General features: G+C 53.0%; 6 protein-coding genes across 6 annotated transcripts; 5 read left to right on the top strand and 1 right to left on the bottom strand.

The window, feature by feature from the left end:
* Positions 1–161: 161 nt before the first annotated feature.
* On the top strand, positions 162–1,285 carry N0V96_009633 (uncharacterized protein; the record flags this gene model as incomplete). Its single annotated transcript, XM_053190306.2, has 2 exons — positions 162–415; positions 472–1,285. 2 exons carry the CDS (start codon positions 162–164, stop codon positions 1,283–1,285), a joined length of 1,068 nt encoding a protein of 355 aa, XP_053052236.2.
* Positions 1,286–3,743: 2,458 nt separating this feature from the next.
* Positions 3,744–5,551, top strand: N0V96_009632 (uncharacterized protein; the record flags this gene model as incomplete). Its single annotated transcript, XM_053190305.2, has 3 exons — positions 3,744–3,954; positions 4,023–5,281; positions 5,339–5,551. 3 exons carry the CDS (start codon positions 3,744–3,746, stop codon positions 5,549–5,551), a joined length of 1,683 nt encoding a protein of 560 aa, XP_053052235.2.
* Positions 5,552–5,811: 260 nt separating this feature from the next.
* N0V96_009631 (uncharacterized protein) lies at positions 5,812–8,813 on the bottom strand (the record flags this gene model as incomplete). Its single annotated transcript, XM_065758704.1, has 6 exons — positions 5,812–6,513; positions 6,578–7,916; positions 7,972–8,074; positions 8,126–8,189; positions 8,247–8,588; positions 8,655–8,813. 6 exons carry the CDS (start codon positions 8,811–8,813, stop codon positions 5,812–5,814), a joined length of 2,709 nt encoding a protein of 902 aa, XP_065612769.1.
* Positions 8,814–12,012: 3,199 nt separating this feature from the next.
* Positions 12,013–13,285, top strand: N0V96_009630 (uncharacterized protein; the record flags this gene model as incomplete). Its single annotated transcript, XM_053190303.2, has 3 exons — positions 12,013–12,713; positions 12,768–12,863; positions 12,919–13,285. 3 exons carry the CDS (start codon positions 12,013–12,015, stop codon positions 13,283–13,285), a joined length of 1,164 nt encoding a protein of 387 aa, XP_053052233.2.
* A 1,363-nt stretch (positions 13,286–14,648) lies between these two features.
* N0V96_009629 (uncharacterized protein) lies at positions 14,649–16,200 on the top strand (the record flags this gene model as incomplete). The annotated part of the gene is made up of 3 exons (XM_053190302.1): positions 14,649–14,931; positions 15,026–15,132; positions 15,190–16,200. 3 exons carry the CDS (start codon positions 14,649–14,651, stop codon positions 16,198–16,200), a joined length of 1,401 nt encoding a protein of 466 aa, XP_053052232.1.
* Positions 16,201–19,457: 3,257 nt separating this feature from the next.
* N0V96_009628 (uncharacterized protein) lies at positions 19,458–23,766 on the top strand (the record flags this gene model as incomplete). The annotated part of the gene is made up of 5 exons (XM_065758703.1): positions 19,458–19,519; positions 19,591–20,914; positions 20,974–21,201; positions 21,262–21,953; positions 23,193–23,766. The coding sequence occupies 5 exons, from the start codon at positions 19,458–19,460 to the stop codon at positions 23,764–23,766; spliced, it is 2,880 nt and encodes a 959-aa protein (XP_065612768.1).
* Between the last annotated feature and the right edge of the window lie 52 nt (positions 23,767–23,818).

The raw sequence follows: 23,818 nt of genomic DNA, 5'->3' as shown, positions 1-23,818 counted from the left end.
GATTGAACTCTCTCGCCAGTACGCTAGTTACTACAGCTTCATCTTCATCGAGCAGAACCATATCCTGTGAGTCTCCATCCCTGGACGATTGCCTCTACTATTCTTTTCGCGAAGCCTTGCGATACTAATACTCTGCGTGGCCAGATACAATGGAAAGCAACATGCAGCAGCAGCAGTTTAACGACCAGGCTTCTGGTAGCAACGCTTCTGACGGCGACATGAGCGCCTATGGCCACGGCGCTCAGCAGATCCAGCAGCATCAGGCCGAAAACAATGCTCCTGATGGCCCCGCTGCTGACAGCCCTGGTTATGACAGCAACCTGCACGCTCACGATGATGATATCCAGCAGTCCCAGCAGCTGCAGGCCCAGCAGCACCATGTGTCTGCCCCCAACTCTCACCCCGGCATGATCCCGTAAGCACCCGTCCCTTAACACTGACATACATTAATACTAATCACCTTATGCTCAGGACCGCTCAAGACCCCAGCGCCCAGAATCAGCATCAGTTCGCGCCCCAGGCCCACGGCCAGCCGTCCGCCATCATGGCTGCTCACGGTCCCCAGCAGCACCAGCAGTCCCAGGTCTTCGGCCAGGTTCTTCATGCCCAGCAGCAGGTGTACAACGCTGTCAGTGCCGCAATGCCGGCTTACAACCTTCATAACGTCAACATGGTTGCTCAGGCTCCCCAGCACCAGATGCCCAACGCTGTCGGTGCCGGAATCCCTGGACCCAACGTCCATAATGCCATCATGGCTGCTCAGGCACCCCAGCCCAGCCTCCATGGGGCCGCCAACCCGAGACCGTGTTCAAAGTGCCGCAAAAGTGGCAATATTGCCTGGAATACCCGCTGGCAGGACCCGGACGCACAGCCGCTCGTCTGCAAGACGTTTGCGACCTGCAACCACTGTAAGTGGTCGCCTCGCTTGCAGTTCGAGACGGCTGTGAACTGGGTTCTTCGCAATGCCCCTTGGCTCCTCAACGACGTCGGTGCCTACTGCCCTTGCTATGTGGGGGACGCGGGCAACCACTGGCCTCACCCTATGTGCATCACCCGCACCCGCGCGGGTGCTCGCGCTCCGGCCGCTGCTCCGGCCGCTGTGCTCGCTGCCGCGCCTCCCGCGCCCCCGGCCGCGCCTCCTGCCGCTCTCCTCGGGGCCCCCCCTGCGGGCTTCGTGCCTAACCCCGTGGCCCCTATGGCCCAGATGGGGCCTGCTGCCGGCGCCGCTCACTATGACCTCGAAGATGGAGATTCTGAGCTTTTCGTGAAGCAGGATGAATTCTAAGCCGGATGTTGGGCGCCGCTTTAGATTAAAACCCCTTCTCGAAAGGGGAGTGTAGTCAAGAAATACAATGAGAAGATTTGAAAGCTCCAGGACATCACTTTGCTCTGTTTCTTGCAGTCCCAGTAGTTCACACAGCACAATGAGTTTCTTTCACAGTTTAGAAGTTGACTATCCCTTATGCACGTATTCGTGTGAGAATCCGCTGCTGCTAGTGGAAGTCGAGGCTCGGCCGAGGCAGGCCGAGAAGGAGAAACAGAATTGGAGAAGACAGGGAATTGATTCGCGCGGAACTCCACAGCAGAAATTGTAAGTTGTGACTGGTCGGGACCCTTGGGGGCGACGGCAAGAGGGAGGTTTGGAGCCGAAAGTCAAGACCTATTCCCTGTTGACCTGGCAGATGCTTGCATGAAGGTGGTGTTTATTTTCTGGGGGAATCGGATGGTGGGAGCCTCCCCTTGATTCGAGCGTGACCAGACCGCGTCGTTCGGAGTAGCCAGCGTTCTTTTCGGAATCGGCATCTGTATCTGCGTCTGTAGCTAGAACCAAGAACTAACTGGTTGTCCTGGGCGTCAAACGTCAGCATCGATCAAGCTTCTGGCAGGTCTTCGTCCATTGTGTCTTCTCATGCCGTGTCTAATTTCAATAATGAGCCAGGAGGCAACGAACAGGACAGGATGAGCCGATTAGCCTCGGGAGAAAACCGTGGTCAAAGTCGGCTGTTTAACGCAGGTCCAATGGATAGTGGATGTTGTTGTTGGTCGTTGACTCGTTGTTTGTTCTCTTAAGGTTGCAGTGGTTGTTGTCGGGTGCAACCGGGGATGACCCATGGGTACGTACTGCCCTGGGTAGCTCCGGATCTGGAGCATCTAAGGAATTACCTAAGCTCGGTATAGGGAGACGGATACGTACTCAGGCATTTAACCGTCGCTCTGCACCTCGAATTTTCCTTCTTTTCGTGACTGCTTCTCCTCTCGACTTCCACATCAAACAGAAAATAATTGAAGAATATTCAGGCTTTCCCCGGTCATTGTGGCACACAACAGCTGCACATCGTCTTCTCCAACGGCAACGAACCAACAAACGAAAGCGAGGTGGTGGCATTGCAGATGAAGGGCGCAAAACTTGGGGAAACCCAGTAGAAGAGGTGAGGGCTGGGCCTGCCTGGATGGGGAAGTCCTTCAGCGCATCCCTCCGCTAATTGAACCGGCCATCAAGGCCTAGACGGTCGTGATGGTGGCCTTACAGCGAGCTCCAGCGACTCCTCAGCGGCCCCGGGCATCCAGTGCGGCCCATCACGCCACTAAATCCCCAGACTTACCCCACATCTCCTTCCTGATCGAACCCACCATGTCCCACCTTGCCCTCGCTAATGGCGCTAGTCCTCGCCAAACGGCACTAGTCTTCTATCGGACGCGCTAGGCACATTTACTCTTCCGATCCCCCAGGCCACCCGCCGCCATCCCCAACCGTCAATTTCGTCCTCGAGAAAAGTTCCACCAATTGTCCTCCTCCAAGCCTCGGACGACATTTCCCTTCTAGCCTCTTGAAGTCAAGTTTGTCTCTTACGCTTCTTCTTTGCTTTGATGCCTCGATCCTAGACTGACCACTGACCAGAAAGCCCCCCAGATTCGACGGTCCGTCGTCCCTACTGCGCCGCCATCCTGCCTCCCCCATCTTGACTTTATGTGTCAGTCACCACCAGTCACGAGTTCACCCCCTTGTCTCCAGACTCGTTACGAAAGACTCCTCGAGGACGAGAACCCCGGACTCCTTTTGGCACCACATTGACAATGGCCCATCAGTAATCTGCTTCTCCCCGCCCCCGGTTGCCTTCCCTTAGCTACTCCCGCCGGCGTCTTGGATATTTCGACCATTCACAGCTTGTCAACTCCCTCGTCTCTCTCCGCACTTTCTTCCCCATGGCTTCCTTCACCCACTCAACATCTTCCAAGACCGTCAATCCCGCCGCTAATCACAAGGCCCCGATCGGCTTTCCACTTGAATGTGGGTTCTGCCTCGCACATGGCCAGCATTTCCCATGCCCGCCCAGACTTTCAGTCCCAAGAGGAGAGCATGGCTTGAGCGTGAACGGTATAGCCTACCCCGGCCGGCACGACGAAGGATCTCCAACACGGTCTGATTGGGGAATGGGCCATCCAAGGAGGCCAAGCTTGGGGGGAACAAACTGCTTCTCCACGGGGTCGGCTCAGGCCAACCCAACCATCCCATCCTCGTCCCAGTACCATGCATATTCTGCAGACTGCAACCATGGCATGAGACGAGAGGAAGCCGACTGTCTGGTACTACCTTGATCTCGCCTCGACGCAACTTTAAAATACTCCAACTGCCCACCCCCAGCTCACCGTGCCTGGTCCCTCCAGTCTCTTCTCGATACGACTCTGCTCCAGGAGCTTGCCCATCGTCAACAGCTTCAAGCAGCCCGAGAGCGTTCGCAGCCATGTCCAACGACATCACCCAAAAGACGGCATCCCAGCCTCAGGACCCTATTCACGTCGAGAAGGGTCCATCTCACATCACGCACCTCAACGACGTGAGCCTCGACGACAAGGGACTCAACAATGAGGCCCACGAGGGTACCAACATTGAACATAGCTTCGGTGTCTGGCAAGGTCTCAAGACCTACAAGCGCGCCGCCTTCTGGTCCATCCGTGAGTTATTCTTTGAAAACGGGACTTACGTTTGCAAGTCATCGTCTGACACTTCTCCTCCTCTTCAGTCATCTCAACCACGGTCATTATGGAGGGTTACGACGTCACCTTGATCGGCTCCTTTTACGGTTATCCCGCATTCCGCGAAAAGTACGGCGAATACCTCGACGAGGAAAACGGCTACCAGATCTCTTCATCCTGGCAACAAAAGTTCAACGCCATCGGAGCTGTTGCAAACATCGTCGGCGCCATCTTGAACGGATACTTCACCCCAAAGTACGGTCACCGCAAGGTCCTCATCGTTTCACTCGTCTGGCTCGCCGCCTTTGTCTTTGTCGTTTTCTTCGCCCACAACATCGAAATGCAACTGGCTGGTCAAGTCCTCTGCAACGTTCCTTGGGGTGTCTTTGCCACAACTGGCCCTGCGTACGCTGCAGAGGTCACGCCCCTTGCAATTCGTGGATACCTGACTTCCTACGTCAACTTGTGCTGGTGTATCGGTCAATTCATCTCTGCCGGTATCCTCAAGGGACTCGTCGACGTCAAGGGTCAATGGAGTTACAAGATCCCCTTTGCCGTGCAGTGGGTCTGGCCCATCCCCCTCATTATTGCCGCTTGGCTCGCCCCTGAATCTCCCTGGCACCACGTTCGTCAGGGCAACCTCGACGCGGCGAAGAAGTCGCTGGCGCGTCTCTCAGAGCCTGAACACAACGTTGATCTCGATGCCACTGTTGCCATGATGGTTCACACGAACAAGCTCGAGATTGAAGAGCAAGCGGGCGCTTCTCTGTTTGACTGCTTCAAGGGAACTAACCTCCGACGTACCGAGATTGCTTGCATGGCATTCATGTCTCAGATTACCAACGGCGGCGCCCTCTGCTACTCCGGCTCCTTCTTCTTCCAGCAAACTGGAATCAGTCCCTCTGCTTCGTACGCCATCAGTTTGGGAGGTACCGGTATCGCTTTCCTCGGCACCTGCATCTCTTGGCTATACATCTACAAGTTTGGTCGTCGTACCATCTGGATTGTCGGATTCTCTCTTCTCGTGGCCTGCCTATGGATCATCGGATTCTTGTCTGTTGCCCCGAACCAGACTGGTGGCATCATCTGGGGACAGTCCATCCTTTGCGTCGTATGGCTCGGCTTCTACTCCATGTCCGTCGGTCCTATCGTTTACACCCTCGTCGCCGAGGTTGGCTCGACTCGTCTTCGCACACAGACCGTCGTTTTGGCTCGCAGCACCTACTACGTCGGTAACATCATTTGTGGTGGTCTCATTCAGCCCAAGATGCTGGCTCCTGGTGACTGGAACCTGAAGGGAAAGACTGTGAGTGACAGTACCAATTTCAGACAGCATCTGTGCATGACTAACTTTGACTAATAGGCATTCTTCTGGGCCGTTCTTGCTACCCTAACCTGGGTCTGGGGCTACTTCCGCATGTTCGAGACCAAGGGCCGTACCTTTGGCGAGATGGATGTCATGTTCCAGAAGGGTATCTCAGCTCGCCAGTCCAGCAAGTATCAGCTCACCTCGGAAGAGGTGTTCATTGCCGAGCAGCACCAGACTCTGAGCAGGAACCAGACGGAGAAGTTGTGATTTATGGTCAAGTTTATGAGTTAGAGATACCAGAACATAATCCCTTTCGAGGGACTCAGTCATTTATAGCCATCTATATCAGATGATGAATTGCCAGCGCGCATGCGCGCGAGCTTGTCGAATTCAAAGCCGGAGACATAATACCCAAAGCGAAGCATATATCTCATAGATATGGTCTTGTGTCTATCCGTGAGCGACAATATCTACATGCTGCTACTGCTACCGTGCCACACAACCCTCACTTAAACTCACACATACCCTTAAGTTGACAGAGGCAAGACTTCAAAAGCAGGGGTCTCGTAGACATCCCAATTATCCGAAGCCTCGGGGTTTCCGAACGGAACCAAAGCAGCGAATCGCATCTTATACTTGCCAGGCGCGATCTGCGTACCATTCGCCAGACGACCCAGCCACCACAACTCAACACCATACACACCGACGATATCTCTAGGCACGTCACGCATGGGCAGCGTGATGATATCATTCGGATCGTCCACGCTAGGATCAATAAACGTCTTCCCCGAGGCCTTGGACCAGCTCGTCGCCGCGCCCACGAAGCCAGCCTGGCCGACGACGGGAGGGTACTTCCAGTCCCTCTCCACCCAGGATGCATCAAAGATGTCCCACCGCAACTCGCGGGTGGCGTACTGGATGCGGGCGTATAAGTTGGGAAAGTCTTGGACTGCCGGGTCAAGGTTGAACGTGAAGTTGAATTTTTGAGCAATGGGAACGTCACTACGCGTAGACGTGATGCGCGGGAAGCCTGTCGGGTACTGGAACATGATGCCTACGTCCTTGTGAAGGTCTGCAGACAAGCCCAGGTACGGCACACCGAGCGTCTCACCGTTGCTTCCCTTGATGAGCACCTTTCCGCTGTAAAGGGGCAGCTTGGCTGGGTCAAGACTCTGGGCCGCGGCGTCAGGATAGTTGAAGCCGAACTGAGCAGTCTTCGTCTCTCCCGGCTGGACGGTCAGAGGGCCAGGGAAGGAGATTGAGGGGGGTCATCTTCTGAGGCGCGGCCATGACCTCTTCGAACCACGCAACCTTCGGCGTTCCCCAGGCAGTCGGGTCGAGATTGATGGTGTTCATGCCGCCAAACTCCTGCTGCTCAAAGGTGTACGTCACGGGCTCGGCGCCGGCGTTGGTGATGTCAACTGCGTGGTACCGGCTAAAGTGGTGTGTGTCGTTGAGGGCGAATTTGGCAAAGGAGAGGGTGGTGCCGTACTCGAGGACTTTGGTGGCGTTGATGAGACCCGTTCCGACTTGCGCTACAGGCGCGAAGAAGTCGTATGGGTTGTTCGCGAGTTGGCCGTCGTCCCATTTGATCGCCTCGCCGGAGGAGATGAGGCGCATGGCGAGGTTTTTTGCCCATTCTGGCCCGTGGACGCTGCGTCCTCCGAATTTACCCGCCCAGAGAGCCGCGACGCCGGCGACGTAAGGACAGCTCATGGATGTGCCGCTGAGGATGGAGTACCCTCCGCCAACGTAGGAACTCAAGATCTGGCCGCCGGGGGCTGCGACATCAGGCTTGATGAAGAGGTCATTCGTGGCGCCGATGGAAGTGAAGGAGCTCGCGACGCCGCCGTTCTCTTCGTTCTTGATGCCGACGATGTGGAAGATGGGACGCTCCGTGAAGTCTGCCGTCACCTTGCCGCCCGCGCGGACGGTGTCGATGATGGCGGCGCCGACGCGCGCGTCTACCATTGCGATGAGGCTGGAGGTGTCTTCCGTCGTTGGGCGTACGAGCGGCATCTCGTTGCTGTAGAAGAGGATGTGCGAGGCGTTGAAGGGGGCCAGGTTACGCTGCTTCTGGTCAAAGTTGCAGCCTCCTCGGCGGACAAGGGCCACGACGCCCGTCAGGTCCGGGGTAGTTCCCACGGGAAGGGGGTTGCACGCCTCACCAGCGGTACTCGAGTTGAGGCCCAGGGGCACGATGGGCCAGTCCTTCACCTCGGATGGGTACCAATCCTCAACGGCACGATACGCAACCCTTGTCTCATTCGTCTCGCCGCCGAGGGAAAAGACGCCTCGGAAGGACGAGGACGCGAGGACATCGGCCTCGACGGAGGCCACAGCTACGACATGTTCGCCCGAAGAGCCGCTGCTGGCGGCATAGGCGCCGGCTTGCCCGTCGTTGCCGGCAGAGATTGTGATGACGACGCCCTGGTCTACGAGGCGCGTGGCGACGACGGCCCAGGCGTTGTCTGTGAAGCCGCTGATGCCGCCGATGGAGGAGGTGATGATGTCCACGCCGGCTTCGTAGGCTGCGAGGAAGGCTTCGATGAGGGTGTCTTCGTCGGTGCCGTCGACTGTCCCGAAGACTTTGTAGGCGTAGAGGGTTGCTGCTGGGGCGACTCCGGTGAGGCTTGAGGGCGTGTCAGCTTGAGTGTCTCAATGTGTGGTGAGAGTTATGGACTTACATGCTGCTGTTGCCGGCGATGATGCCGGCGACGTGGGTTCCGTGGCCTTGCTGGTCCAAGGGGTCGGCGTCGGGGTTCTTTACTTGACCCTCGTTTGGCCATGCTGAAGCTGTTAATATGCGAATGACTGAAGAGGGATGATCAGTGAACTCACATCCATCACCAACAAAGTCATAACCACCCGCAACCTTGAAGCCCTCACCAAATCCACCACCGAGCTTTCAATGTCGTCAGCAACTCACTCAACCTCTCACGATGGAGTCTCATTCACGTACCGCTTCATGAGTATACCAAATACCAGTATCAACAACAGCAACCTTGGCCCCCTTCCCCAACACACCAGCCTCATGCAACTTATCGACGCCAGTCATGTGGTGGATATCATAGTCGATGGCAGTAGCATTCTCCACAAACGAGGCAAGCGGTGTACTGGGCGCGAGCTTCAACTTGCGGGACTGCCAGGCCACTTTCACGGGCTCAAGCGCCTGCAAGGAGTCAATGTTCTCCACGTCCGTCTCGACGGCGGCGCCGGTGAAGATGTCGCTCGTGAAGACGCGGAGGACCTTTGCGCCGCGCTGGTTGGCGATGTCGGCGGCTAGGGCTTGTGCGTCGGCGTCCTGGGGGGTGTTAGATTATTTTCTTAGTTGGTAGATAGAGGCTGAGGAGAGAGGGACGAGACGAACCTTGTCGAATTCGACGATGAAGCGTTTGGGCTCGACTGTCGTCTTGTTTGCCGCGGTCTCGGGGGCGTTGTCATCGGCTCGGCGCATGAGCGGGTGATTGCTTTGCGCGGCAATGCCTACCACGCTCGTGGCGGCAAGCAAAAGAGTGGACAGATGCATCCTGCGTCAAGGGTAGATAACCCGCCTTCTGATGATTAAAACGAATGTGAGATCACAAGAGATCTGGTGACGTGAAGCCGTGCCCCTCGAAAGCCTCTCCTTCAACTATGCAAGAACATTCCAGTGATATTATATAGGTACAGTAACAACTACATCACGACACCATCGTGGTTCGTATCTTGAGCATGTAATTTCCATTATCCAGCGCGTCCGGCGTGTTGTTGCATTAGCTAGTGACCCCAACGCAAGTGACATGCCAATGCAATCGTAGGTCGTTCGTATTCGGCGCTGCGACCCTATCAAGCATGGGTTACCGACCAGGGCATTCATTAAACATCTTGGCAAGCTGGCGGGCTATCTTCCACCACGATCCTCATCACGCCTCTCACCATGGGCTGTATCAAGAGAGTCATCTGTAGATCACACGATACGCCATATCTCGAGGATAAGACTACATCTGCAGCTCACAAAGCATCTTTTATGAAATTGAAGCCTACGTCGGCTCTGCCATGCCTTTTTCTCGTGTCCAAAGACTCGACGGTGGCTTGATTGCCAACGCGACTTCACATTTGGGCCTAGCACGACTCCATGGCCAATGTAACCCTGCTCACGACCTTCTCTTTTCTCTCTTGTTGCCCTGCAGGCAAACTGCAGGAGCTGCAGGAACAGGGGCTCCGTGCGATGCATGCCAATATGTGCCAACACCAATCTGTTCGGGCTACCTGTAATAATGCGGAAGAAGCAAACGGGTGGGCCAACTTTCCACGGCGTCCGAGGGGATGCGGATCCCGGGATGCCAATCGGGATGTGGTATGACCGGCCGGAAAAGATGAGATATCGCGGCAATTGAAAACGGTCAGTGAAAGGACGTACTGTGTGCAGATTTACTATTTTCCGGTACCTTACTTGCGCGTGATAGTTGCTGGTGAAGTCATCCAACTCTACTCCTTCACCCGCACAGACGAGGAGATTTCGACATTTCCAGATGACAGACTGAATCGCAAAGTGGAAAACCCCGGTCTTGCGGACTGTGACAAAAGGCCGAGCGTGAAAAACAATACTATGGCGGCAATGGGACGACTGATGTCCATTCATCCAACATGACGGACGACAGACGTCTGGTTTCAAAAGGAACCGATAAATCTGCCCAAGAACATCCAAAACAATGGCGCCGTAATCTCAACACCGGACGGCTTACGAGTTTGACGGGAAACAAATGGAAACCAGCGAATGGGATTGGTTTATCGGTAAACGGCATTCAGAAAGTAAACAAGCTGCCGGCGTCTTGAGTCTCCGCGTGGCGTAGACCATAGCGTTTCTAGTTCGAGACACCAATGTTTGTCTTCCCCCGCAAACCGTGACATGAACTCGAAAGCCTTGGTCCAGGGGCCAGTCGTCGAATGTTCTGCTTGCACTGCGTACCCGATTGCTGGGTCTGTGGTTAGGGACGTCATGTTCCTTGGCGGTTGGTGTGTTAGACGTCGCACCGATAGGGCCTACACGCGACTTTGTTTCTGAGAGTGATTGAAACTCCTAGAGCACAACTCAGAGTATATCGATGAGATATTCTAGTCTGACAAACGGCTCTGTAAGTGAGATACTTTTCGCACTGCCTCCATAGTCCAGAGTTATGTGGGATAGTAATCTCAGGAAGTTATCAACCAGAGACTCACATTGGAAAATGGCATTCTCTGGGATGAGATGACAATCTTGGCCAATCTCGATGGCTCGGGCTCGCCCAGTCATTGCTTGGCACGAGTATTTGGATGATATACAATGAGACGGCGCGACGATCTTGGCTTGTTTCGCTAGCCAAGACCTCAGGTGACTTGGTCCAACATCAACCCAACTCGCCCCATCTTCAACGTCCGCCGCACATTGAACCATCCGTCCGGTCCAGAGACTAGAGTCACTGACATTATCATGCTCTGACAACTGCTATTCGTCGTGAAGACCAGCTAGCAATGAAAGAAGGCTGACTAGTCTCCAACGGCTTCCGCACAAAAGTTTGAGTTAAGCTTTGGGGTCGGATGCTTCAGGCCAGGGATGACACCTCGACGTGCCGTTTTACCACGATTTCATAAATCGCCCAGAGAGGGCAAGATTCGCTTCGCTGCCGCGTAAAGAAGCGATCGAGCCAAGACTCCTCACTTGTTTCTTGTGTTTCCTCTACCATCCCTGTTCAGCCCTGGAAAAAGCTAATGTTTATTCTTCCCTCCTACATCCCCTCCCCCCCCCCTCTGGCCCGTTTAAGTCACCGCCGGGAGCTTAATGACTTGCCCAACGATGAGAAAAGAAATGCGGATGCCGTGCCGCATGAAGATTCTTGCTTCTAACCAATTGTCATCACCTTCGCCTTCCGCGGCGAACTTTGATAGCAAGCGCTCTCCTGGCAGGCCGGGGGGTCTTCACTGTTCCTTTTTCCCCCTTTGTCCCAAAGAACGACTTCCATGCTTTATGCTTTAAGGAACAAACACTGTCCGCCGCACCAGCTGCATCTGCGGCTGCACCCTCCTCGCGTCCGCGTCCACTCAGCGTCCATCGGGATAATATCGTTATGCTTCTTTCCGCCAAGCAAACAACCTTAAGCCTGCTAAGCGCTTGACGAAGACGGGAGAGATCTTCAGGGGGCCTCTGGAAGCGGTTGCTAGCTTCAGGAACATACTTGCCAAGATGCCGACGACTTGCGCTACGTGGGATAAAAGTCTTGTTTCTGTCTTGGCTTGCCGGCTCCCGATGGAAGGTGACCCTGCCTGTCGGTTTTATTCTCCGGTCGATAAGCTTGAACTGCCGACCGCAACTGCCCCCAAGTGACCTTAACTTACCCCTGGCCTAGTTCCCAAGAGGATATGGAAACGAAGTTAAGCTTTCCAAGATGAAGCGTTGCGGTTGGTAGTATTTGCCGATGGTCAGCGTGCCTTGGATCCAGTTCATCGAACCAGTCAGTGCGTTCCAGGCACGATATCAACGTTTCAGGAACGGACCACAGTCACGGCCACTTTCTGTCGCGAGGAACAGCCAGACTGATGTCAATGGAAGGGGATAGGAGGGGGGGTGTGGGAGTGTAGTCGCGATTCAGGCGTTTGCTAAATAGTCTCGACACGAACCTCTTCCCCACGTTTGAGATGCTCGTGTCTCTGTGTCGTAATTCTGCCAGACAAAACCTGTCATCCAAACCCGCCACAAGATCCATAATGCGATGTGGACAATGAGCGAAGACGAGCTCGTGGCCGCCTCGCCGCCCCCGCCGGGCGTCGTATCCAACTTCGACAACCCCGCCGAGTCCCTTGTGCCACAGGTGTTGGTCGTTGCCATCCTGCTCAACCTCTTGGCCATCATCTTCTGCGGCATCCGTTTGTACACGGTCAAGGTTGTGATCCACCGCCACCAACGCGACGACGACCTCATCTTCATCGGACTGCTCTTCGCCACGGCATACTCGGTGATACAAGTCTACGAGACGAGGAATGGAGCTGGGCACCATATCTGGGACGTGAGCCGGGCCGACGCTGTGGCTTTTCACAAGTTGAGCATGGTTGATCTCGCGGCGTACAGCCTCTCCGTTCTCTTCACAAAGGCCTCGATCCTCGTGTTCTACCTGCGCTTTCCCCTCAAGCGCGCAGTGAGAATTGTAGTGTATGTGGTCATGTTTGCGACGGTGGCGTACTCGCTCGCCGGCGCGCTTGCCTGGGCGTACCTCTGCACCCCCATGGAGAAGATTTGGGATATGGACGTGCCGGGAACCTGTGTTGATCGGTCGATGTGGTGGTTGATGCTATCCGTCTGCAACGTCGCCACTGACCTCGCCATCTTGCTGTTACCGATCTGGATTCTCTCGCCTCTATCGTTAAGATTGGTCAAGAAGATCGAGATGACGATCTTCCTCATGGCCGGAGGCTTGTAAGTTGATGTCGCACATTGAGGACGACAAAACATCGCTAACACCTTTTGTAGCGTCCTAGGGCCCAGCATCGTCCGCATGGTCATGATTCCTTTGGGCTTTAACAACGCCGATTTCACCTGGACTGCTTCAATAAGCATCATCTGGTGGTAAGTATCTTTCCGGACCCGAACCCGTGCACACTGAATGGCTGACTCTGCCTAGCGTCGTGGAGGCCAACGTCGGCATCATCTGCACCTGTCTACCCTTCCTCAAGGCTTTCATGAAGCACGTGGCGCCGGGCATCGCCAAACGGTTCTACGTCCCAGACGAGCCGCAATCACCCACGGTCTTTGACCGCGCTGCCGCGCTACAGAGTCTGCCGCCAGTTCCTAAGTCAGCACGACGCAAGAGCTTCGGCAGACAGGCCGTCGGGGACGTGCCGGACGCTGAGATGCGCACAATTCGATCAAACTGGCCGTTGAAGAACGAAGAGCCCTTTGATCACGTCGAGTATCAAGACGTGAGACTGTCGCAAGATCACAAGACGCCGTACCCTGCGAAGCCTGTGGATATTGCGGAGATGGTGTGAATTGGCATAGGCTGCGTTTATTTGTTGATGATACCCCCCTTGGTTTAACGCGTGTCGAACTTCTTTGGCCTTAGTTTGAGGGTTGCAAAGGGATGGTGTTGGGGTCAGTGGTGACTTCGGTAAGTTCTGATTTCTCTTGGCTCATTCTGTCATTGTTTGCTGACAAACTTCGTCAAGATGTGACGATGTTGCGGGCACCGACGCACAGGTGTGTGAAACGAACCGGTGGGATCACAGGCGTCTTACCCACTCCAACTAAGCCTGCGCCGCATCGGACATGTCTATCGTCCGGCTCCTTGGCCTATTGCATTCGTCTCGGAGCCGTGGTACGGTGTACGGTGTACGGTGTATCAAGCTCTGTGCTTTGCATCTCGACAGACGCAATGTCTATCGATGAGCTCGGCGACAGCATAGACGCCGTGACGCGAGAAGCTCGGATTGGAAAAGCAAGAAGTCATGTAAACGTAGTGACGGATCATATTCCCGGTAGTGTGACGAAGGTGTTTGCGTGGATTGGATCTCGAGGGCAAACCTCAAAGTCCTTGAAGGTGGTCAGCATTTAGCTAAGAGCCTAGCCAAAGCATATTAATAATGGAGAACTGATTGACAACTGAAGAGCAATAAGCTTCAACTCGGAAATCCACTCACTCTCTGGCGCCATTCTAAATGATGCTTACTTCAGAGATTTTCCGTAAGGCCAACCAATCTCGGCGAGGGACGCACACGCCAACGGCTCATGTCACCATCGCCATGGTGGAGACCATTCGGCGCCGAGATCTGCTAAAGGGGTTCGAGATTGCAGTGTTTGCTAACAAAATCATACTTCGGCCTCGGCGCTCATGAGAGCGCCGCATGCCGAAAGGATCTCCATCACCGCCGCCAGAGCGCGCCAAACCCACACCATCTCGCGCCGCGAGCAGAGCTAGTGCACCAAATCACTGGAAACATTGGTCTAGATTGGAAGCAAACTTGACTCAATGACCAGGTTCAGGACCCTCTCGGTCGTAACGGAAACCGATTTCTAATGCGATAATGGCCCCTGGCCTATCTAGGGTGACGATGCAGATCTCCCTGCGGCGTCCGGTGCGGACATGGGCCGCTGTCGCTGAGATCTCTTCTCTTTGTCGTTTGGCCTCTGGATCTGATCCTCTTCCTTCTGTTCATCCAGAGAAAGAATCTTGAGAAATACTTAACCCATGTCCATCCCTTGTTGGATCAAGCCATCCTCATCAAGCAATTCCAAAGACAACTTCAATAACTTAGCTCTTCACTCAAGACATCAATAAAGCTTTCTCAACTATATCAGAGCGGCTCGGAACCCACCCGCAAGCCTTTGGCCAAAACAACAGAACTTGCGGCGAAGATGTCGAAGCAACAACAGCTTTCGTCCCCAGCGGACTCCCAAATGACCTTCTCAGACCCGCACCCAGCTGCTACGGAAGCCAAAGTAGATCAGAACACGACGGATTACTCTTCCGATCACCCTTCAACGATACGGCAGACCGACCCGGAAAAAGGTGGTCCTCCAGCCGGCGGCGCGAAGCCGTCGTGGCCCGGCAGCGATGCGCCGGACGGAGGTGTCACGGCATGGCTTGTAGTTCTTGGCGCTTGGTGCACATCATTTTGCAGTTTTGGATGGGTGAATAGTAAGTCGCACTTCCCGTTGCTACGTTGAGGCTGAAGTCTATTTTTTTTTCTGCTTTATTGGGGTTCCGGGAGCTAACGAAGGTTGATCTGCAGGTGTCGGAGCTTTCCAGGAATACTACCAGAACGATCTGCTTCGCAACTACTCGCCGAGTACCATTTCATGGATTCCTTCTCTCCAGATTTTCTTCATGATGGCAATGGTAATTCTTGATATCCTCAATGTCTCAATTTGAACATGTAAACTAATCCGTTCGCAGGGCCCCGTCATCGGCCAGTTGTATGATCACTACGGCCCCCGCTACCTCATCCTCGCCGGCACCTTTCTCCACGTCTTCGGTCTCATGATGACCTCTCTCGCGACACAGTACTGGCAGATCCTCCTAGCACAAGGTGTTTGCTCCGCCATCGGCGTCGCAGCCATCTTCCAGCCGGCACTGAACACGATCCACGGCTGGTTCAATGTCAAGCGCGGCGCCGCTTTCGGCCTTCTCTCTACCGGCTCAAGCATCGGCGGCATTGTCTTCCCGATCATGGTGACTAGATTGATCAAGTCTCTGGGGTACCCCTGGGCAATGCGCATCTGCGCCTTCATGATCCTCGGCCTTCTCATCATCGCAAACCTTACGGTCAAGGCCCTCCACCCACCACGACCCCAGAAGGTATCCATGGATCAGCTCATCCGCCCCTTCAAGGAGTATGAGTTTGTCTGCGTTGTCATCGGCTTCTTCCTCTTCACCTACGGCATCTTCGTGCCCATCAACTACATCCAAGTCCAGGCCCTCGAGGCTGGCATGGACCCCAACCTGGCGCAGTACCTCGTTGCCATTCTTAACGCCGGCAGTCTCTTCGGCCGAATGTTCTCCGGCATCATGGGCGACAAGATTGGCAAGTACAACATTTTCGTGGTGGTTTGCTACCTGACCTCGATCTGGATGCTCGCCCTCTGGATCCCGGCCAACACGGACGGCGCGCTAATCGCCTTTGCTGTCCTCTTCGGCTTCTGCTCCGGCGCGTACGTTTCGCTGATTGCACCCCTCATCGCTCAGATCTCGCCCCTCCACGAGATTGGCTTCCGTACGGGAATCACGTTCTTCACAAACTCTATTGGCGGTCTGACGACGAACCCTATTAACGGAGCTATTTTGGCTGGCTCTGGTGGGTGGGTCGGCATCAAGGTGTTCTCGGGTGTGTTTTGCATTGCAGGAACGACTTTCATCCTTGCGGCCAGGATTCACCGCACCGGATGGAAGGTCTTCACTGCATTCTAGACTAAACGCACGGCAAGGAAGCATTGTTATAGTACTAATGACGGACTGGGGCGGGAGCATACAATAATCTTTCCATGAAGGAATCTGGCATTTGCATATAGACAGCAGTACTCATTTTGTATTTAATACCCTCAACTCTTTTCATACTCTCCTCACACCTAGCGCCTAGAGAGCCTACATAGACGTAGTTAAACATTCAGGCCATATTGTCAAAGATTAGAAAGTGTCGTAAAGACCTGACGTGACGATATGTCATAAGCAATACAATTGTCATATAGAAGCAATCTTTAGGACATCCTCACCAATAACTCATGACCAATAGAACTCCTGAAAACTGTCCACTACAGCCATCGCGGCTATTGAATTCATCAAAATTGATTTACGGTTTAAGAGTAAGGACCTTCTAGCCCGCACCGTGCAAAAGCTTAATCAATCAAAGATCTCGTGGTGAAGAACCCCTAAGCTCTGCGTTGAGACGAATTTTGAGTCGGAGAACCATGATCCAAGAATGAAATGGTCTTCAAAGTCAATCGGCCGTTAGGTGCCTGCATACACTTGAGATGACGACTGGTTTCAGTCGAGGTCGTCATCGTGGCCACCTTATCGACCCGATGCAGAGTTTGAACGGACCGATTCCCGACTGCACAACGGTTCGAGAGTACGCTTGTGTAAGGCAGGTGAGGACTAACGGGGCGGCTTGATTGACGTCAAAGTGACTCCCAAGATGTTCTAGACAGGAGATCTATGATACTTAATATATGAAGCATCGCTGAACTTACTCTTTGATTGGTTTGAAAGCTGAGATTGGCTGGTGATCAGAGACTTGAAGCTCATTCGAAGGCACAGCGTAGACGTCCCAAAATAGCAAAGCCTTGCTCGTGTTTACCTTTATGACAAGTCCGTTTAGCATCGCGACCGCCTCAATCACAAGCTCAAGAAACCTCTCAGACCTCCCCAGAAATTGCCGGCTATTGAGAGGACGCCGTCGACAAATGGCACAACCAACTGAGGCATCGACTCAAGTAGTTGTAACTGCCCACTAGGCTCGGAGGCACCGTATATGTACTTGCGCGACCAGAGGGGCAAATTGTACTGGTCCAGACCGCAGTCGCATCCCCAAAGGAGATTCCTTGATTATGACTGTTTCCATCACCAAGGTTAAATCCCACAATTTGACCTACGCAGGCGACCAGAAGTCGAGAAACAAGATAGACCTCTGACATGTTAGTCGTTACGGGCAAGTGATTCAGAAGGGATTAGCTCATCGGGCTTTCGGAACGAACAGCGTGTCTTCCACTAACTCTACCAAGTCGACAGACGTACCTTCGGGGGGATTATCAGACTTTGAGCTTCACAACTAATTGGTCGTAGTTGAGAAGGTGGGGAATATGAGTAAGTATAACTATAAGGTTACGCCAGACAGTTCCCTTTTATTTGATGACATTACTCACGCTGGTATTGCCTGGAGCAATTATGTTCACTTTCTTACTTTTCACTAATGCCCACCATAAGATCCCATAAGACCACAATACTGGCTGACTGAACAATTACCTGTTGTGTAAGCTGGATTTGACTATAAGCATTGTGAGCTTACACTCAATCGTACATGAGTGCGTTGATCGGACGATTCTCCAGTGGCCACTAATAATTATGAGGAAAAGAAAGAGGAGGAAGTTGAAGTTGGTGTCCACGCGCTGTTCGGCGGCAGTCTGGGTAGGAAACCCAACCTTGATTATAGGCTCAATTAAGCTTAGAGATCGGCCGTGCCTCCTGAACGGCCAGTCTCAACTCGACAGACTTCAACTCCGCCAACTCCAACCCATGCATCCACTCGCCCCGTACCTAGGCGGCACTGTAATTGAACCCTCAACACCAATTTTGATTACAAGTGACAGTAGAGCCAGGGTCGAATGAGAGAGGCACAATGTGATCATTGTATCTCTTGGCATTGGCATCTGATGCCGACGTGACCCCTAATGCACTGCTCAAATTAAAGTTTCGAGTCTTCGCACCCCGGCGACACTGAAAGGATCGTTCCTTCAAGCTAGGTCCACGATTGAGCTGCAGGAATTAAATCCTAGCAGCCGGTCTCAAACGTCCTCATGAAAGAGAGGAATTATTGGAGCAACTACTTGCGTTTAACGTGACGGCGGGCTGTCCCGATGAACGCAGGGTTCAGATTTTGCCATACCTAAAGGATTTTAACATTGGCCCAAGGACCCGTATTTCGGCCGAGATGAGTCCTAGATAATGTATGTAGGTCGACGATGTGGAAACAATCCTGAGTCCTTAGCCTACGCGCTGGATTTCAGATCTAATGCTCAGTTGCTGTAACCATGGAATTTGGCGTAGCCAGGGACAAATTCCTCTGATGGCCTTCAGCTGTTGAGGACATTGCGACAGACAGTGATCGATGTCCAATTAAAAGGGTCGAGATTTCCATGGCTCTGTCGGAAAAGGCCTGTCTCAAAACATCGGCATTCCTCGTCACTCATTAAGTTCTTCTCGTACCCCTCAAGTCCACGATGCGATTCTTACATGGTGTCGGGGCCTTAGCCGGAGTTCTCTCCATGGCGAGATGGTCACTTGCCCAGCAGAGAGCTTCTTTTGCGCATTACATGGTAAGCAAAGAAAACAACCCCTTACATGTCCTCTTCTCCCTCAAATGTAACAATCCACATTGGCCTTTGCCAGCTTGGCACAATCATCGCGGAGCATGCAAGGAAGAACATTGAAGCAGCAAAGGCCACAGGGCGAGACCAATCGACCGACGCAATGACTATCAATCAGCTGATCAAACACCCAAGTTTCGATGGATTTGCTCTTAATGTTGGTGACCCGACGGCTTCCTTCATTGACGGATCCTTGAGTTTGCTCTTCGACGCTGCGGAATCTGTTGGTGGCTTTGGCTTGTACATCTCTATGGATGTATGGGCGTCGGGTGATGTGTGTTTCCATGGCAGAGACTGCTGCGATGGAGTGAGTCAACCCTAATAATTCCATTATGAAGCACTATCGCGGAGCCAAAGCGCAACTGACAATTATCCCCAGCCTATGAACTACGCTTGGATCTTCTAAAAGTACAAGGAACGGCCGTCCTACTATCAGTGGAATCGCATGCCCGTGATAAGCAGTGAGTTTGTAAACATAATCCATCAGATCAACGTGATGGAACTGACTGGATCATGAAGCTTTCTCGGCAGCAGACATCGAGGCGCCAGCTTGGAAGTCGTGGAAGGAGAGTCTAGCAAAACGAAATGTTCTTCATTCCCGACTTTGACGCTACCTTAGGATACTATGAAGCAGCTGGTGTTTGGTGGTAAGTTGTTTGATCTTTTCGAGTGGAGTCAAGTGTCCGGCAGCCAACCATTGTACTAGGGATTATTGGAGTGATTTGGTCGACGGAACCTTCAGCTGGGAGTCAGCTTGGCCGGAGCGGGAAGGCTACGGCGGCAAGAGTGTGGGCGATGTTTCGCCAGACTCGTTGATGTCTGCCGCTGCACACAACCGTAACAAGCTCTACATAGTCCCTTTGAGTCCCATCCAGTACAAGAACTCTTACAAGACCAACGTCTATCGCCCGGGTCAACAAGCTTTGCCGAAGCGAATAGAGTTGATTCTCGGTACGGTTAAGCAAGCAGACTTTGTCCAGTTCCTGACGTGGAACGATGGGCCAGAGAGTCACTACATTGCTGAGCTTTGGCATGAACAGAACAGCGATGCACAGCCGTGGTTGTACATGAACCAGGAGCGATTCGACCATACTGGCTGGCAGCCGCTAGTTGCATCTTTTAACCACGCCTTCAAGAACCGTCTCGATGCGAACAGCATGACACCCCAGAATGGTGCTGTTGCTGTGGGTGCTATGTGGCATCGATCGATGATTGACGGAGTCACTCGCAACGCCGCCGTGCAGACGGTCTATATGGAGAAGCCTTCCGGATACGATGACTGGAGCCTCTTCAACCAGGATTTCTACAGCATCGTTCTCAAGCCTGGACTCGAGCCAGAATACACAGCGGTCATTCATTCTGAGGATGGTCACACTACCATGGCACTCAGCTCTGGGATCAACTACAATAACGGTGCCGGCAATATCAAGGCTAGCGCTCAGTTGATGGAGATCAAAGATCCTTCGGGAAAGACGATCATGACAGCTAGATCCAAATATTGTGTCTCTTCCGGCTGCCCTCAAGGCATTTACAACATGAACTACTTGGTCTCCCCATTCGAGGACGGAAAGAACGACGCTGATTGCAAGTCAATTGGGGCTGAAGTCATGCCGATTACCTCAGATCCGAATGCTCCCGTTTGCGGGGACGATGATGATTGGACTTGCACCGTCTGTGATACCACGAAGGTTACACTACTTACACCGGCCTCCGAAAAGTGGTCAATGGGAAAGACAGACGACGCTCTTGAGGACTTCGCGGCCTGGTGGAAGGAGAAAAGGTTTGACTACTACCGCGCTTACGCTTCGAACTGGTCTTCGGCTGCGTCTACTTACTTCTCTTTCGACGCCGCCTTCCCATGTGGAATGGGTCCGTTGATCACTTCTGCGTGCGACTTGGACATTCATTGCAACAGAGGAAACTATTGGCCTCTAGCTGGCTCCTTTATTCTCACCTCCATGAGCAGGATCAACACTCTTTTCAATGCCTGGCTTAGTGCCGTCGCTGAAGCCACCAGCAATGCTCAGGACATGAAGGACACCGTGAGTCGCCCCAACCAATCTAGCTTTGCATCTACTTCAGCTAACCTGATTGTTGCTAGTTCATTGACACCTTTGCCTATGACCCTTCGAAGGACGTTGCCACGCGATTGATCACGTGGTTTCTGAGCCAAGTCTTTGACGTGGTAGACGGCCAGGCTTTCAGTGGACTCTCGCGGGTCATTGGCGAAAGCGAGGTAGCCGAAGGTGCCTGGACCGAAATGTATGGCCTAGCGGTTGAGCAGATCAACAAGCAACTGGAAAAGGCCCAGGAGAACAAGATGACGACAGTCAGCGACTTGGCGAAGTTGATCAATATGATGAACGACATCCAGACAACTACACAGTAGGCCACTATGGCAGCCTACTTCAACGAAGAAGACCCTTCGTTCTTCAATTCGCAGGTTAGGAGTGGCATCTGGCTCAAGCCAGCTGCGGAGAGCTTCACTTCCCTCAATCTCACCAAGACGATGAGGCAGATTTTCTATGGTGGCCTCGTTCAACAATCATGGAATGCCAATCCTACAATGGACCCTGTCGTGGTAGTGGTCGACGGCGAAGATGCAGACGTCAACCCGTTTGCTTGGAAAGGTGGTTCGAACGGCCATCCAGAGACACTGGACAAGAGCGATGTCGATGCAAGCCGTCACCTTGACGACGGCAAGACATTCTTTCTTGTTGGAATTACCACCTGTCAGAACTGGAAGACCGACGATGGTATCTCCGACTACGTTTGCAACGAGGATGCACTCCAAAGACTAGCTGGCATATCCGCGCTCGACGGCGAATCATCAGATTGGGGATCCCTTGCTGCAACCGACATTATCGCCAGCACATACTCAGCCTACAAGTTGAATGGCAATGCCAACGGATACAATATCACAGAGGGCAACGACAACAAGCAGAAGGATTCGAATGGCAACAAACAGGCGACGCTGCACCCGGAGGGCGTTAGAACTCCTGGAGTCTTCTCCATCCCCGTCTGCGACTACGAGACTGCCTATAGGAACTTTGTGGCTGTTGGGGGATGGTATCAAGGCCCGTACGACAAGTGTGAGAACTACCCTTGCTGCTCTTGTGAAGAGCTTGGAATGGAATGCGACGACTAGCTCCGTGGCCGCAGAGAGTTGGATTAGATAATTCCCCCAACCTTTAGTCTTCATGTATGGCACTCTGCTACGTCTAGCTTCTCTTGAATTCAACATCACCATTCATCATAGTCGATTCTTTGCCTGATAATTCCCAACCTCCCATCACTTTTGTGTTGCCAGAGTTATGGACGTGCTGTTTGCATCGCGCTAATCCAAGTCGTGCGCACCGAGAAGTCTGGTGTCACACAGTCCTCGCATGATCTTAAAATTGTCAAAGCTACTTATTCAGATTAACCTCGTCGGCTCAAGTTTCGGGCTCTGGGTCGACTTGGCAACCGGTCTGATGGGGATCGGGCTTCAAGTCCGACCTTCCGGCCGAGTTCGTCCGGGCTAGCCGGGCCTTTTGCGAATCTCAAATTGCGAACGATTAAACAAACGCCCCATTGGTGGGACCTGCCTTGGATATGGAACTCTGATGCACTCTGGCTGGATTCAATTGCATCTGACGACGGACAGCTCCGTGATCTGCATCCATTCCCTGAGTTCCCCTGTGGGTTGTCAATGTAGACAGACGAACGTGATGATGTCCTGCGAGTCCTCGAAGCAGACTTGCTAGCACAGGGACTAGTGAACTACGCGTACGACAAGGAAATGAGAAAATAGGCTTCGACTTAGCTACTTCATATCCTCTCGTCCGTCTCGGAGACACGGATGAGCCGAGGATGGGAAGGGGTGATGGCATCTCCAGCCTGACTACTCGAATTCAGGAGAACACCTTCAGTATAAGAAGTCTTTCGAAATGCCTTCCCTCACTGACTCTTGATGACACACGTAGATACTTCATGAGCTAAATCAGATCATATCAATTGATAAGTCCACCACAACTATGGTTTTATCATTCTACAATTTTCAGTCACTGCTGGTACTTGTTGGTCTAGCGACCCGAGTTGCCGTCGCAGCATATCCAGGCTTTGCTGGTCTAAAGACTCTTTTCACATTGTAAGTTGAAAGTTTCCGAAACACGCGATTCTCCTAGGGCTCATTAGATACTGCAGTGGAGATTCCTATACCAGGACTGGATTCTACATCAGTCGCGATCAGCCCTCCATTGCCAATCCACTTGGAAATCCGACGTACCCGGGTCCAACCAGCGCAAATGGAGAAAATTGGATCCAGTACTTGACCACTAGGCATAATGCATCGCTTCTATTGACCTACAACTTCGCGGCGAGCGGCGCCACCGTCGACAACAGCCTTGTGACGTCTAGTATCGACGTTGTGAGTCAAGTTGAAGATGGCTTCATCCCCAACTATAGTGGGACAAACCAGAATTGGGATGCCGAGTCTACCCTGTTCGGCTTCTTCATCGGAATCAACGATATCGGGAAGTCATATATCAACGGCAACTCCACGGAACTCCATCCGCTGATTTTTGACAAGTACGAGAAGTTGGTCGAAGAAGTCTATGAGGCGGGTGCTCGGAACTTCCTGTTCCTCAATGTACCGCCGCTTGAGCGGATGCCGAGAACAACTCAATCTAGCGCCGCTGGAGAGCGCATTCCTCTTGAAAAAGCCGCGGTAGCAGACTGGAATAATCGTCTTGGGGTATTCGTTAACGACTTGCGAGACGCTCATAGAGATGTGACTGTGTTTCAGTACGATACCTATGGACTGTTTGACAGAGTCATGGATACACCTGAACGTTACAAAGAAACGGCAGTCTACAAGAACATGACGACATACTGTTCAGCATACCAAAAGTAAGCTAGGAGTAGAAAATCCATATCCGGCGAAAGACAAGTTTGACTAAAACCTG

This window comes from Colletotrichum fioriniae, assembly GCF_027942845.1.
Source record: "Colletotrichum fioriniae strain IMI 355084 chromosome Unknown scaffold_12, whole genome shotgun sequence".
Lineage (NCBI taxonomy): Eukaryota > Fungi > Ascomycota > Sordariomycetes > Glomerellales > Glomerellaceae > Colletotrichum > Colletotrichum fioriniae.
This window is presented reverse-complemented; position numbering and strand designations above follow the sequence as displayed.